Source organism: Osmerus mordax, chromosome 18, assembly GCF_038355195.1.
Source record: "Osmerus mordax isolate fOsmMor3 chromosome 18, fOsmMor3.pri, whole genome shotgun sequence".
Taxonomy (NCBI): Eukaryota; Metazoa; Chordata; class Actinopteri; order Osmeriformes; family Osmeridae; genus Osmerus; species Osmerus mordax.
Window position 1 is genome coordinate 12,822,115 of NC_090067.1, and position 13,028 is coordinate 12,835,142.

The following is a 13,028-nucleotide window of genomic DNA, read 5'->3' on the forward strand; positions in this document are numbered from 1 at the left end:
ACTTTATCTACAGTGTAATAACATAAGTGTTACAACCGTGTAATCAGTAAGTACACAAGTACTTACACACATCTTCTAAAGATTTGCTTCTGTCGTCAAGAGGTGGATTGAGAGAAACATGTTGGTTGAATGTTGAATTGTACATTTCCTCAGGATACATTTTGTGTTGAAATAGAATGTTGAGGTCATGATGCTAGGCAACCAGATTTAATTTATTTATCCACATTCGTGTGAAATGTTTAAAATGTTTCCCCACTTAATACTGCAGATTCCAACATTAAACTTGAAACATTTCCTCACAGACAAGACATACAACCCAAACTCTCCAAATAATGACTCAATCACTTTTCTCTCAAACAAAATGTATTGAACAAAAACACATAGTAAAATCCGAACATATTTTTTGTTTGTTTTTGAAGTATGTCCTACGCTTCTCAATGGAGCACGTCCTCTCTCGGGAGCACATCCTCCCTCGGGAGCACATCCTCCCTCAGGCAGACCCTACAGGCCATCAGCAGCAGTAAACGGGTTGCTGTCTACCCTCCCCTCCCCAGACAGCGAGGTGGGCAGTGTGGGGCCCCCCTGGCGGAGGTGGTGTAGGGGACAGAGGCCCCTGATGCCCTGGGCCCTCACGGCCCTGCTGGCCTCCTCCAACGCCTGCAGCCTGAGGGCCATGTCCTCCAGCCGGCTCCTCAGAGCCACACTCCTCCTCAGCTGGTCTGACAGGGCCTTCTCCTCCTCACGGCCCTGGGGGGGGGGGACAGCGGTTACATACAGGTGTTGGAAGGAAGGGTGGGATTATTACAGTCACAGTGTTAGTTATCGGTGGCCGATTATAAAACTAGAGAGAAGCACACAAATAGACACACAATCTACGATCAACAAATACGGTCTGAGCCGGCTCACCTTCCCCCCCCGGAAGCTTCTGTAAGCGTCGTAGACGGCGACGGCCACAAGGGTGACGGCGAAGAGCGGAGCCCAGACCTGTGAGAGGAGATCCACCACCTGGGCCAGAGCGGGTGCTTTGGCCTCTGTCTGGCTCCTCAGGAAGGCTGCAAGCTCTTCCTGAGGGATGTCCAGGCCCACGGTAGCCCACGCCGGGATCTTGGACTGGTGGCCAGGTGACGACTCTCTAGGGCAAGAGTCTGAAAAAGGCCATCGTGTAAGGTCCATGTCAGCTGAATCGTTTATAGAATGCAAGGCAAAAGCTGGCAAACACCAAATCAACAAGTCCCGTACGTGTGTGTTCTAACGGGTGTTGTCATATGCGATTGTGACATCATTTGAGATCATTTGCGATTGTGACGTCACGCATTGTGACTGCAGCAGAGTGCGATGTTTTTAACGGGAGGGGGAAAGGGGGATTGTAAGTAACCACTGTGGTACTGGGATATGACCTTACCCCTGGTTCCTCTCCCTCTGAGCCACGCCTACAGCTGGGAGGGATGGAGGAGTGCAGGTGTGACTGCAGCGCACCTGCATCCTGGTGACAAAGCCAACATAAACACAAACACAGCCGTACTCATCAGTTAACATACTGTCAAATGAGCTCTTTGAACGCCTTGAATTTGACACCTGTCAATCAAAAGCAAATCAAATCACAGGGGGGTAAATTAACCACTCCAAGTTATACATTTGCCTGTTAAAGAAATATATATATATATATATTATAACCCTAACCCTACATAATTATATACTGAAGAAAATATATATATTCTGCCCTCTAGTGGACACTAACAGCAAGTACAGCAATTTCCAGGGACATCCATTGTTCTAATATTTGCTGGTTCGACCGAATCTTAAAAACACGACATGACTGAAATATGCATACATTTTAAGAACCAATATACTAACAGGCATTTGTTATAAAGTCCGTCTTTATCAGATATTCAACAGCCAATTGAACAGTAATATTGCCTTTCTGTCACAGGAAATATGAAATCCATGTATATCCATTGTCATTGAGATGTCTCCCTCTAGTGGCCGAAAAAGATAATGGTTTCCCATAGAATGGGATTAGAGATGGCACAGATTTGAGATTAACATGAGGAGTCCCACAAGTGGCAGGTGTTTATAAAGACCAGGGCGGGGGGTTCACCCTTTTAGTAAATCCTTCATGGTCTAATTTGGGGACTCTTTAATCCAGATAGAAATTGAAAACAATCGGCTTTTGAGAACCACCAACTGATTTTTCCTCCAGTCAGGCTGGTTACAGTAATGGCCAAATCTCCCCCCCCCCTCCCCCCTCCCCCCACCCTGTTGCTCATTACATTTAAAAAAACGATTTTACAGAACCAGTGTGTACAGTTGACAAAACTCAAAAGTAATCTTAGGGGTGTTTGAAAAGAATTTCCACCCCACAGAGCGGGCCCATGTTTACTGTGGCTCGTGATTTCTAGCAGAGTGGTTAAACAGCGTAGGTAGGAATGAAATGCCTGAGCTGGGAATGTCCCCTTGATTAGAGGTGATAGTCGGTGAGGTGACTCTGTAAACTAGCTCACCCTCTTGTAAGAACACAGTTGGGGGTTAGCTCCTCACGTTAGCGACGCTGCACCTGCTTCACCATCTGGGTATGTTGGGATAGAAGGGCAGAACATGAACAAACACAAGCGGTTTCATCACAAGGCAATCTGCTCTCAAGCACGTTGCTTTGGAAAAGAAAAGAAAAAAAAGCGTCAGAAATACAGGAAAGAAATTAATTCAATATAGAGATTTAATTCTGGTGTCACGTAAGAATTTTAACCCGTTTAGCTCCATATGGATTCAATCAGCTCCATCAAGCGTTTTTCATTCGACTATCCCACGGACCCCCACATGAAGTATGAGTGGAGGTGAATTACAATTGAGCCAGTTTTTCAGTACAGTGTCTTCAGGAAATGGGATTCGTTCCTAGCACTTTATTGAATTGGTCTGTGGTGTTTAATGTACACATGGTATTGGAATGGGGACAATATGAATGCTTGCCCACAGTGCTACTATGGTTTAAAAAAAAGACATCCTGAAAAGTGAAAGGGTTAAAATCCTTTTTAGTTTTTCGATTATTTAAGAACTATGCATCTTCTCTTGTCCAGTCTTGTTTGATACACAATTGAAAAAATTGCCCAAATGTGAAATTTGAGGTAGGAATCGACTCAAAATATTGATTGACACCATTGAATTTGAGGTATCTGACAATTGAATTGATGCTCAACTGAGTTTTATTGAAACGGAACAAAACGTAAAAGTTATAAATACAAACATCAAAGAACAAACTGTGGCTCTTAAGGTAAGCCAAACCAAGTTCTAACGGGCAAGTTCAAAGAAAACATAGGAAGTTAAGATAATAATAATAATATCAGATTTAAAAAACACAATCAATCTACCTCTAGAAATGCTAGACATACACGTTTTAACGTTACAAAACCTTTTTTTTTTTTCCTCGCCTCTCCTTCCTGTGGATTCTTTTCTTCACCACTGCAAAAAATGATTATGAAGCTCTAGCTATATGCAAATATTTACAAGCAAGTCCCTAAGCGACTAGTAGAAACCAGAAAGAGAGGGAGTACAAGTAGGGGAGGGGGAGGGTGGACACAAACTTCCTGCAAGGCAATCTCATGATTTAATGTCCTCTCAGACTTTAGAAAATGAACGTCCGCTTTTTAAAATGTTAATTGTTGGCTTTAAAAGAACCACAAACAAAAAGGAGTAAAGGTGTGTGTGTTGTTTTAAGACGTATGTCCCATGTAACCGTAAGGAGTAAGAACTGCTTCAGTATAACGGTTACATTCACTTCTTCAGCCAATCAACTTCAGCCAAAACACAATTTCAGCCAATCAACTTCAGCCAATTCTGGGGTCTGTCCATTTTTACATTTAGTGTTTTTTTGGGGGGTGTGTCAGTTTGTTTTCGTGAGGGGATGAAGAATAAAAAGTCAATCAAAAAACTGCGGCCAATCTCCTCTTTTTTTTTTTTCTCTCTTTTTTTTTCTACTTTCTGCCAAATACCTTTCTGTTGCATTTACTTCCATTGCTGCCCATAGGAATCCTGTGAAAATTCCAGGGTGTCATTACTGTAACCATAGTTACCGGAATAGTCGGCCCCCTGTTGCAGGGGCTGCTGGGCGATGGGTTGGGACCCCCAGTTCTGTTGGTTGGTCTGTCTGCGTTTGGAGTCCGGCTGGTTGAACACATCCGCCTTCCTCTTCCCGCCCACATTGCCTCCACGGTGCCCCCGGGGCACCCTGGCACCTCGGCCCCTCTGTGGCTGGAAGGGAGCCCCACGGCCCCCTCTGCCACCCCGTGGACCCCCAATGGGGGGCCCCCTCTGAGCGTAGCCCCCCCGGCCCCGGGTGGGCGGTGCCCCGCGGGCCCTGGGTGGGGGCGGGGCCCCCCTGCTGGGCCGACTGCCTCGGCCCCTCATGGTGTAGACGTCGTCGTAGCCGTAGTAGGGGTCTTCGTAACCGCCGCGGTAATCGTGGTAGTCATAGCCGCCATAGTAGTCATCGTAGTAGTCCTCGTAGCTGTAGTAGTCTGGGGGGTAGGCGGAGTAGCCCCCACGCCCCCCTCGCCCCCTCCCCCTGCCCGGCGGAGGCATGCGCGGAGGAGGGTAGTGGTAATAATCGTCGTACCTGCAGGACACAGCAAGTCAACAACACGGCTTAAAAAACAAAAACAACACACACTCGTGGCGAGCAACACAGGTGCCCCCGACAAACAGGTCAAATGTCGAGGTCCGTCAAGGTTTCTTCATATCTACCAGATGTGAGTCAAGCCCGGGCTGTCCCTCTGAGCAACCTCACCCTGTGTTCCTGGTGGTCTGTCTCTGGGCCTGACGCTCTTTCCTCTTCTTGTCCGGAGGCTTGGCCAGGACTATCTCTATGTCCTCCCCACCAAGCTCCTTCCCATTCATCTCGTCCATTGCCTGAGAGAGAAAACGGCGGAAAACGGCGTCATCGCCACGTGTCAAGAGGGACACGTGACGGCGGCCGCTGACTTAACGAGTGCAAGGGGGTGGGGGGGGGGGGTGGATGTTACCCACCTTCACGGCCGCGTCCCTCTCCTCGAAGTGAACAAAGGCGTAGTCTTTCAGCTTTTTGACTCGCTCCAGCTTCCCAAACTGGGAGAACGTCTTCTCCAGCAGCTCCTCTGTGACCGGGATGGCCAGCTTCCTTACAAACAGCACCTTCACCTGGACACACACACACACACACTCAGAATGATACACAACACACTCATCACACAGAAAGGGAGAGAGAGTCAGAGAGAGACAGAGAGAGACAGACAGAGAGAGACAGAGGAAAAAGACAGATGGAGAAAGATGGAGGAAAAGGACCAAGTCTGACCTTGGCCATGATCTCTGGGTCGGGCTCTGCGACGGGGTCGGCCCATTCCACGGTGACGGGGTTCCCCCACACCTTCACCTTCCCGCTCATCAGGCGTCGCCGGGCCTGGGCGGCAGACTTGTGGTCCTCGTATTCCAAGAAGCAGAATCCCCGGTTCTTCTTTTTGTCATCCGGCTGGTGGTACAAGATCACTTCCTGAAGGCCCTCTGGAGAGGAAAGGAAAGATCAGCACTCTAACATGAGAGAAATCTGCTGGAGATTTGCACTGTGATTTAATTGACCTGGAAGAATTTTGCTGACTAGAAGGAACGGGCATAAACAGGAACTTCTATCTCACCTGTGACTTTACCGAAGTCCTCTAGTATGCTGTCTCTGGTCTTGTTCTTTGGGATCGAGCCCACAAACAGACGATTGTTCGCCACAGATATGCACACTCCGAGGTACTTCCCAGCCCGGATCTCATAGTTGTCACACTGGAGACAGACAACATCAAACATTAATACTCTAAACCTTCCCTTCTGCACACTGAGCTACACCCATCCCCTGCTCTACGACCAAGCTACACCATCCCTATGTTCTACCAGGAAATTACACCCATTCCCTGCTCTACGACCAAGCTACACCATCCCTATGTTCTACCAGTAAATTACACCCGTTCCCATGATCTACCCGCCCCCCTCCCTCCCCCACCCTCTCCACCTCCACCCCCCTCCACCCTCACCAATTTGACAGCCTCCTGGGCAGCATCCTTGCTACAGAACGTGATGAAGGCGTAGCCCCTGTTCTGGCCCGACAGGGGGTCCATCATCAGCCTCAGGTCCCAGATGGGCCCGGCCTTCTCAAACAGCGGCACCAGCTCGTCCTCATACAGGTCCCTGGGGATCTTACCCACAAACACCTGGTGGAGGAAGCAGCCAGGGCAGTCAGCAGTCCACTAGGAACTGACTGGATCTGGTTAGGGTCCTATGTGTGGTAATGCAGAAGGGAGAGGCCAGTGGGTCTGCCTTGGAGATTTGCCTGATAAAAAATCCACGTTCTTTTTTTTTACAGTGTCGCTACGGAGGAAAAGATTTAGGTGCAAAATACAGTCTTTACAGTTGGCGTAGCGCTTGAACTCCACTGCTCTTACAGTTAATACGCAGATTTTTTTGGTTTTGTTGTTGCGCTAGAGAAAAACCACATCTCATCCAAAGTCACTTACAAACGGTGGATCCGACCTGGAAGAGCAGCGACGCAGTTAGGGTCGCTCTGAGACGAAGCATCTTTACATTTACATATAGTCATTTAGCAGACGCTCTTATCCAGAGCGACTTACTGAGTACAGGGACAGCCCCTGAGGCAAGTAGGGTGAATTGCCTTGCCAAAGGACACAACGTCATTTTACACGGCCGGGAATCTTCTGATTAATAACCCAACTCCTTAACCGCTCAGCTATCTGACCCCCCCCCCATCTTTACCTCAGTTCCGATTCCCGGCTGTGTTCCTTTGAAGACGTCGTCGGGCGGCGGGCCTCCGTACTTCCTCTGTCCCGTGGTGACGTCCAGGGTGTACCCTGTCCTCTCCAGCAGGGCCTGGGGAGAGACTCCACGTCAGAACCACCGCACCTGGGCAGGTGTGTCTCACCACCACAGGTGTGTCGCACCACCGCACCTGGGCAGGTGTGTCGCACCACAGAGACACCTTCCGAGACTCGGCGTCAACACACCTTTATTTTGGACTCGTCGGGTCCCTTCGTCGATTCCTGTACTTTGCTTCCTTGCTTCTCCCTCTGTCGGTATGTTTTCATGACGCCGCACAGGAACGCACTTTTGTTCTGTGGAAACAGGCGTCACTTCACCTCGTGTGTGGGTTTGTGATGGAAACCAATACAAGACTTTTTAACTACTGACTGAAGAAGTCTTAATACAATATTTTACGTTTTAACAAATCGCGCAGACGCTTTTATCCAAAGCAACAGAAGATCAAGGATCAAAAGTAGGTTGTTTAAACAGTATTTCGGTGGTTAGAATCAAGGAACGGTCTGTATTTACCAGGCACAGTGCAACAATAACAATATCTCTGCTACCAATCACAGTGCAACAATAACAATATCTCTGCTACCATGCACGTGGCAACAATAACAAACGTCCTCACCTGCACATGGGACAGGTCGCTCTCTTTAAACTGCAACAGCACGGACATAGCCCCCTCCTCGTTGAATTCCCTCAGGGCATCGATAGCCCTCTCGTCCAGATCCGCATATGCCACCAAGCCTAGACGAAAGAAGACACGCTACGATCACAATCAGCCCTGTTCCACACGCGCACCCGCTTCTCTTAACTCTGTTCTCCTGTGCAGCTTGCAGGGTTTTCTGTTTTTCCAACACGGAGAGTGGGAATCATCAAACCCGTGGTTCCCCTCACCTGTCTGGAAGATGTTGTCGAGGCTTTCTGCCACTTTCTGCGGCAGCCCAGCGTCGAGGAGCGTCTGATAGTTCTCTGTGTGGGTGCTGCTGATGTCCATCGGCTCTTCCTCCTCCCTTACCGGGGCAGAACTTCCGTTCACCTCGGCGGCTGCCATTCTCCTTTAAGTAAACAATGGGGGAAAAAATTAAAGAAAAAAGCCGAGATGTGAGTTCATTCACAGTTCAACTGTTGTGTAGGATAGTGATATAGTCATCCGGTGGAGACATGTGGCAAACAGGGACTGGATTTAAGCTACTAAACAACCCCAACATAGCACTACACCTTTTTATAACGAAAAGTTCAGCTAACGCGGTCAGCCCAAATTACATTCATTCATGGTTTCTTAACCTAGACCCACACAAAATTAAATTGAACTAGTGGTAGAATTAATTGTATGCCTGGCAAAGAATTGACAGGTGCAACAGTCAGAATTTAGCTACAGCTCGTTAATTGCAAAGATGATTGAAAAATAGATAGCTAGCTCGGTTTCATTGACTTCACGATTTTCTTTCTTTCTCTTTGCTGGACAGCGCCGTCCCGCCCCCTTCGCATGTAGCTAGTCTGCTAAAAGGGCTAACATCAGATTACTTAGCTAGCAGGCAACAGAAAACGAGACAGACTACAGAAATCAAGGAGACTGCAACGAGGTTGCAGCCATGACAAATGCGTAAAAAATTGCACAGGTTGGAAAGCGGCGAACTGAGTAAAATGACGAAAAATATCACAGCTGGTTAGCTAATCGTGGGGCTACGGCCTTGTGTGTGCAGACACCTTTCAGAATTCCAATAAAGCACGCGCCCAAACGGATAAGCATTAGGTAGTATCAATAGCTTACCTATCTATTCCGGTAAATTACCAGTGGCGTTAATCTTTGGCGACAATTAACCTGTAAATGTGATCCAAAACTGCTGATATGAATAATATGTTTTGGTCTACCCACGAGACAGATCTCGAGACGGCCCAGTCGCTCACACGCCACCGCTTGGCAACGAACCCAGTTTCAGAGCTACACGCCCCCATGCTCTGTGTAGCAGACTCCACAACCAATCCAAGAGGTTTAAAATTGACTGATGTTTTGTACGCCAATCGTTTCACTCCTCCAGACAGAAAAGAGGTTTCAATTTGGAGTATCCAGACATAATGGTAGTTGTCTCAATTATCGTAGCTACCGTTTAATTTCCAAGATCAGTCAAACTCGTTTGTATTCGCCAGGTAGGCTAACGTCTGTGTCTTGGATTTATAGCTAAGAAATGAGACTGCCGTCACGCCCAAAGATTACCTACCCCCCCCCCCCCAAAATTCTATCTTGTAGGGCCAATCGCATGTCAGAAAAGGATTTAGTATTCCCAGTACCACCTTTAAAAATCACAAGAGACCTCTTTACTGAAAATCCAAAAGCATTTATTCATAAATAGTTATCAAATCCAGCATATTGATTTGTGATATAGGCTAGGACTCCTATAGGATAAATGGATCTCAGTCGTCATGGTTCAGCTTCTTGATCTTTCCCTTGTGACGATCAATCTCTTTCTGCAGTCGCTCGATCTCCTTCTTGTGGTGGTCGATCTCCTCTTCATGGTGTTGATGGAGCGCAGCCAACTGATCCCGGCTTTTTTCCCTGGGAGTTGAAAGACATTTTAAAAAAAGTCACAACTTTCTCCTGGAGAGCTACCCTCCTGTAGGTTCACTCCCAACCCCAACTTATTTCGATTAACCAGCCAAGTAAAATAAATCTGGTACTCGATTATGGTTTGAGAAGCAAGGTCATATGAGGTCAAATAAGGCGAGACTCCCAACTTGAACAAAAGCACAAAACCTTCATTTCTGGTTCAACAAGAGTTTTACAAGTAGCTTGAACCCCAATTACAGATTTGTTGCCATTATGGTCCGTTGACTATACGGTCAATTCACTACACTGAGTAGAGCTATACAACACTGGACAAGTTTACTTTGGATTCCAATGCTACAACCACACACACTACCATGGAAACTTCACTGCATTGGGACCCTTGAATTATTTAAAAACAGGTGGACTTGCCAAAAATAACGCTCCTCTTCGGCAGCTGCTTTTCTTCCAAAGGCCCCACCTGCCGCCCTGATGGAGCCCCCTCCCCCTCCACCTTTTCCGGCTCCTTGGCCCAGGTCGCCAACCTATAACAAACAAAAAAAAAGGTTTTACTCTTAGTAAACCGATGCACACTTTGTTGGTGCACAGGATGTCTTTCTCTTATTGTTTACAATTCGGGGAATGTTACTAGTACTAGAGCTAAATATAGCAACAACAGCTACAGCTAATCTGTAGACACAGACCCCATGCCGGCAGCTAGCCCATGATTAGCTAGCTGTTGTTGCTATATTTAAAGCTAGCTAGCTATGTAAATAGCTTGCATACACACAGGACAGTCTCCATGTCATCACTCGTAAAACACTACCTGATCGGACGACATCCTGATCTGGTTAGCAAAGTAACCTCTGAAGATGGGTCTCGATAGAAACCTCGCCATTGTTTTCTTCCAAATTATCAAGTGAGCTCTACGTAGGAGGATTTAGATTCTTGACTGGATCCCCAAAGCGGAAATTGGCCTTTTATATTCCCGTTTGGCCCCTCTCTACTGCCCTCTGCTCCTGTTCCTAAGCCATTTGAGGTCACACAATGTTAACCCTTGTGCTGCCTTCTGGTCACATGACCCAAAGGTTCATAACGAACCATCGTTGTGTTTACCCAATTTTACCCAATACAAAAACAAATAAAAATAATGTTCTTTTAACCTTCGCAATGTGGGGGGTCTGAGACAGCCCAACGGTTAAAAGAAAATGCTTCACTTTGTTTTTGTATGCGGTAAAGTTGTCGCAATACGACGGTGGGTCAAGCTATTTAAACATATTGTTTATGAGAACTTGTAACGGTAATCATGCAACCTGGTCCAGTTGTGTCAGATAATTGGTAATGATTCCTTAACGCCACAATAATCAACCCTGTAAAGTGTGAACTGATATCAAACTTTACAATTTTTATAATGACCCAGCAGACTTTGGATTGAATTCAGAGTGGCTTTACAATCCACAGGTTACAAAGAGGCCAAATAATTTCCTCTGAATAAGATGGCACTGAAGGCTCATTCATAACTGGAAGAGAAATGGCACAGCGGAATTGTACTAAACAAGAGAGGGAGAGAGAGACAGAGATAGAGAAAGAGAGGTAGGGGAGAGAGAGGGAGAGAGAGACAGAGAGAGAAAGAGGGTGGGTGTTAGGCCAGATGAGTCATGGAAGCACTCAAAAGGTATCCAATCTCTGGATGACAAAGCTCATAGCAGAGAAGAGCCGAATGAGTCCAACTGGACCAGACTCTCTAAATCATCCATGGTATAGAGGAGGTGAAGGTCAACAACCACCAGTGTGTCCCTACAGTCATCTCCACAATGTCCTCTTTAATCTGAAAGCTACGAACGTTTGTGGGAGGCATCAGAACAGACATGGGGGAAGTTCGTATGACAAACACAGTAAAACGAAAGGAAGCCCACAGCTTTTTGAACAAGAAAGTCTGGTTGTATAGCCGCTTTTTCTTGATGGTTGAATTGAAGAGAATTCGTTGAATTTTGAGGTAAAGCAGTGAGAAGGAAGGAGTCCACCAAGTGAGAACTACACACTAAAAACAAGATCATTTATCTGAACCATGGCAAATAGCATTGAGTTTGGATCGTTTTCCTGGTTGAAGCTGTATTGTCCTCATAATGCTAGTTTCATGTTTATTATTGATGTATTCCAGTTATCAAAAAGGGAATTTTTAAATTTCAAACGTTTCTCATTTTCCCGCTGTATATATTTTGTAGTCTAATGCAACAGTTGACAAGCAACTCCATCTCAAGGTGATGTATAGAAATGCTACTAAACTGCAGTTTTAGCTAACAGCCACAGGGTGGCAGTGTGGCTCAATAAATCCCACTGGCTTTCTGCAAACAGCAAACATCCTCCTTGATAAATTGTATTCAACACATTGTTATATAAAAGTGATTGCATGTTTTTATAAGCAATCTGCATGATAATAACTCTCAGGGTAAGAGTGAGTTGTGAGTCTAAGTAGTCAAAAACTCACGTTACATTTTTATAATGTCAAATTAACAATGCAATAGGGCCTACCTTTATTCGTTATGATCTGCAATATATATTATTTATACATGTTTAATTTTACTCTCTGAAAGGGATATCTATGGATGTATATGATATTCATGATCAGACTAGGGTCTGATGTTTAATAAGCTGCGACTGCCATAGTGAAATAAGAACACAAATATTATTTGCAGTATTAAGTGTTTGGTATCAAATCAATCACATAGGGAAAATTAGGAGAATATGTGTGCTGGATCTAAATTGTTTTGGTCGTTAGTGTACCATGGCAACATCGAGTGTTTTATGCCAATGAAAATGATAGTGCTTATTTATTTTATTTGTTTGCACAATCATAACTAATAGTCGAATCTATTTGAAAGGTACAGAGTTGCACAATGATTTGTTTTTCGAATCTGCTTTCTAAAGGAAAGGAGACAGAAAATATTAAATGAATTATAATTGATCAATTAATTCAGGACAAACAACACAATGCTGCAAAATGCTGCTAGGTCTACGGATGAACTGCAATGAATGGTGAAAACTCCCTGACAAAGCAAACTATAGGCTAGTTAAACTATTGAGGATCGCATTATTTCTTATTTTCTGTGTCTGTACATGAATGGGCTTCCGGTGTGCAGGAGATGGAACAGCCAGTTACCTGCGTGTATCTGCTCACCTCGCCAGCTCAAGTGTTGCCATAGGAAATAGTATCCTGGCAACAGCACAAATCTTTGCAAAGACAAAGTAAGGTCACGCCGAGCTTTCAATTTGAGGCCAGCGTCCCCGTATGAAAGATTTGCACCCGTAGGTTAGATAATGTGTTGCTTGCTTTTGCCAGTAAAATGTATCAAAAGCATTGATTCTGACCATTTTTTTTAATTATACCCCGGGCTTTGCTAAATAGCTATGTGAAATCTCATTTGAATGTGAAAAACCATGGCTACATGGTTTTGCAGCATTGCAGTCCATATACCCTTCCTCAGGAAACACCAAAAGTGTTTCTTTTTTTGGCTGCAGCATATTTTGTACCTGTGACAGCATGCCACAATACTTTGTTTCTCACTGGGGAGCGGAAACACATTTTTCCCGTGCAGAGAGCGTTTGGATTTTGATTGAAGATTATGATGTATAATAGACATATGATGATATAAACCGA

The 13,028-nt window shown here is 45.6% G+C and overlaps 2 protein-coding genes across 4 annotated transcripts; both read right to left on the minus strand.

Annotated features, from left to right (window-relative positions):
- Positions 1–264: 264 nt before the first annotated feature.
- Positions 265–8,738, minus strand: LOC136961892 (heterogeneous nuclear ribonucleoprotein R-like). Of its 3 annotated transcripts, XM_067255378.1 has the most exons (15): positions 8,600–8,738; positions 7,723–7,883; positions 7,454–7,572; positions 7,026–7,133; positions 6,778–6,891; positions 6,042–6,218; positions 5,658–5,793; positions 5,321–5,526; positions 5,017–5,166; positions 4,778–4,899; positions 4,065–4,606; positions 2,502–2,566; positions 1,403–1,483; positions 907–1,145; positions 265–747 (listed from the first exon to the last, which is right to left on the minus strand). In XM_067255378.1, exons 2-12 carry the CDS (start codon positions 7,877–7,879, stop codon positions 2,535–2,537), a joined length of 1,863 nt encoding a protein of 620 aa, XP_067111479.1. In that variant the 5' UTR covers positions 7,880–7,883; positions 8,600–8,738; the 3' UTR covers positions 265–747; positions 907–1,145; positions 1,403–1,483; positions 2,502–2,534. The 3 variants fall into 3 exon arrangements, with proteins under 3 accessions (XP_067111479.1, XP_067111477.1, XP_067111476.1); XM_067255376.1 differs by lacking the exon at positions 2,502–2,566; XM_067255375.1 differs by lacking the exons at positions 265–747; positions 907–1,145; positions 1,403–1,483; positions 2,502–2,566 and having other exon boundaries at positions 3,158–4,606.
- Positions 8,739–9,154: 416 nt separating this feature from the next.
- LOC136961893 (ATPase inhibitor A, mitochondrial-like) lies at positions 9,155–10,386 on the minus strand. Its single transcript, XM_067255379.1, has 3 exons — positions 10,197–10,386; positions 9,803–9,915; positions 9,155–9,382 (listed from the first exon to the last, which is right to left on the minus strand). The coding sequence occupies exons 1-3, from the start codon at positions 10,266–10,268 to the stop codon at positions 9,241–9,243; spliced, it is 327 nt and encodes a 108-aa protein (XP_067111480.1). The 5' UTR covers positions 10,269–10,386; the 3' UTR covers positions 9,155–9,240.
- Between the last annotated feature and the right edge of the window lie 2,642 nt (positions 10,387–13,028).

Bases quoted from the DNA above. Each gene is read 5' to 3' on its own strand.
- LOC136961892 (XM_067255375.1), bottom strand. From the start codon at position 7,879: ATGGCAGCCGCCGAGGTGAACGGAAGTTCTGCCCCGGTAAGGGAGGAG. The intron at 7,573-7,722 runs GTGAGGGGAACC...TCTTTCGTCTAG, and splicing joins CGACAACATCTTCCAGACAG to GCTTGGTGGCATATGCGGAT. The intron at 5,527-5,657 runs GTGAGATAGAAG...TTTCCTCTCCAG, and splicing joins GGACTTCGGTAAAGTCACAG to AGGGCCTTCAGGAAGTGATC.
- LOC136961893 (XM_067255379.1), bottom strand. From the start codon at position 10,268: ATGGCGAGGTTTCTATCGAGACCCATCTTCAGAGGTTACTTTGCTAAC. The intron at 9,916-10,196 runs GTAGTGTTTTAC...TGTTTGTTATAG, and splicing joins TCAGGATGTCGTCCGATCAG to GTTGGCGACCTGGGCCAAGG. The intron at 9,383-9,802 runs GCAAGTCCACCT...TTCAACTCCCAG, and splicing joins GAAGAGGAGCGTTATTTTTG to GGAAAAAAGCCGGGATCAGT.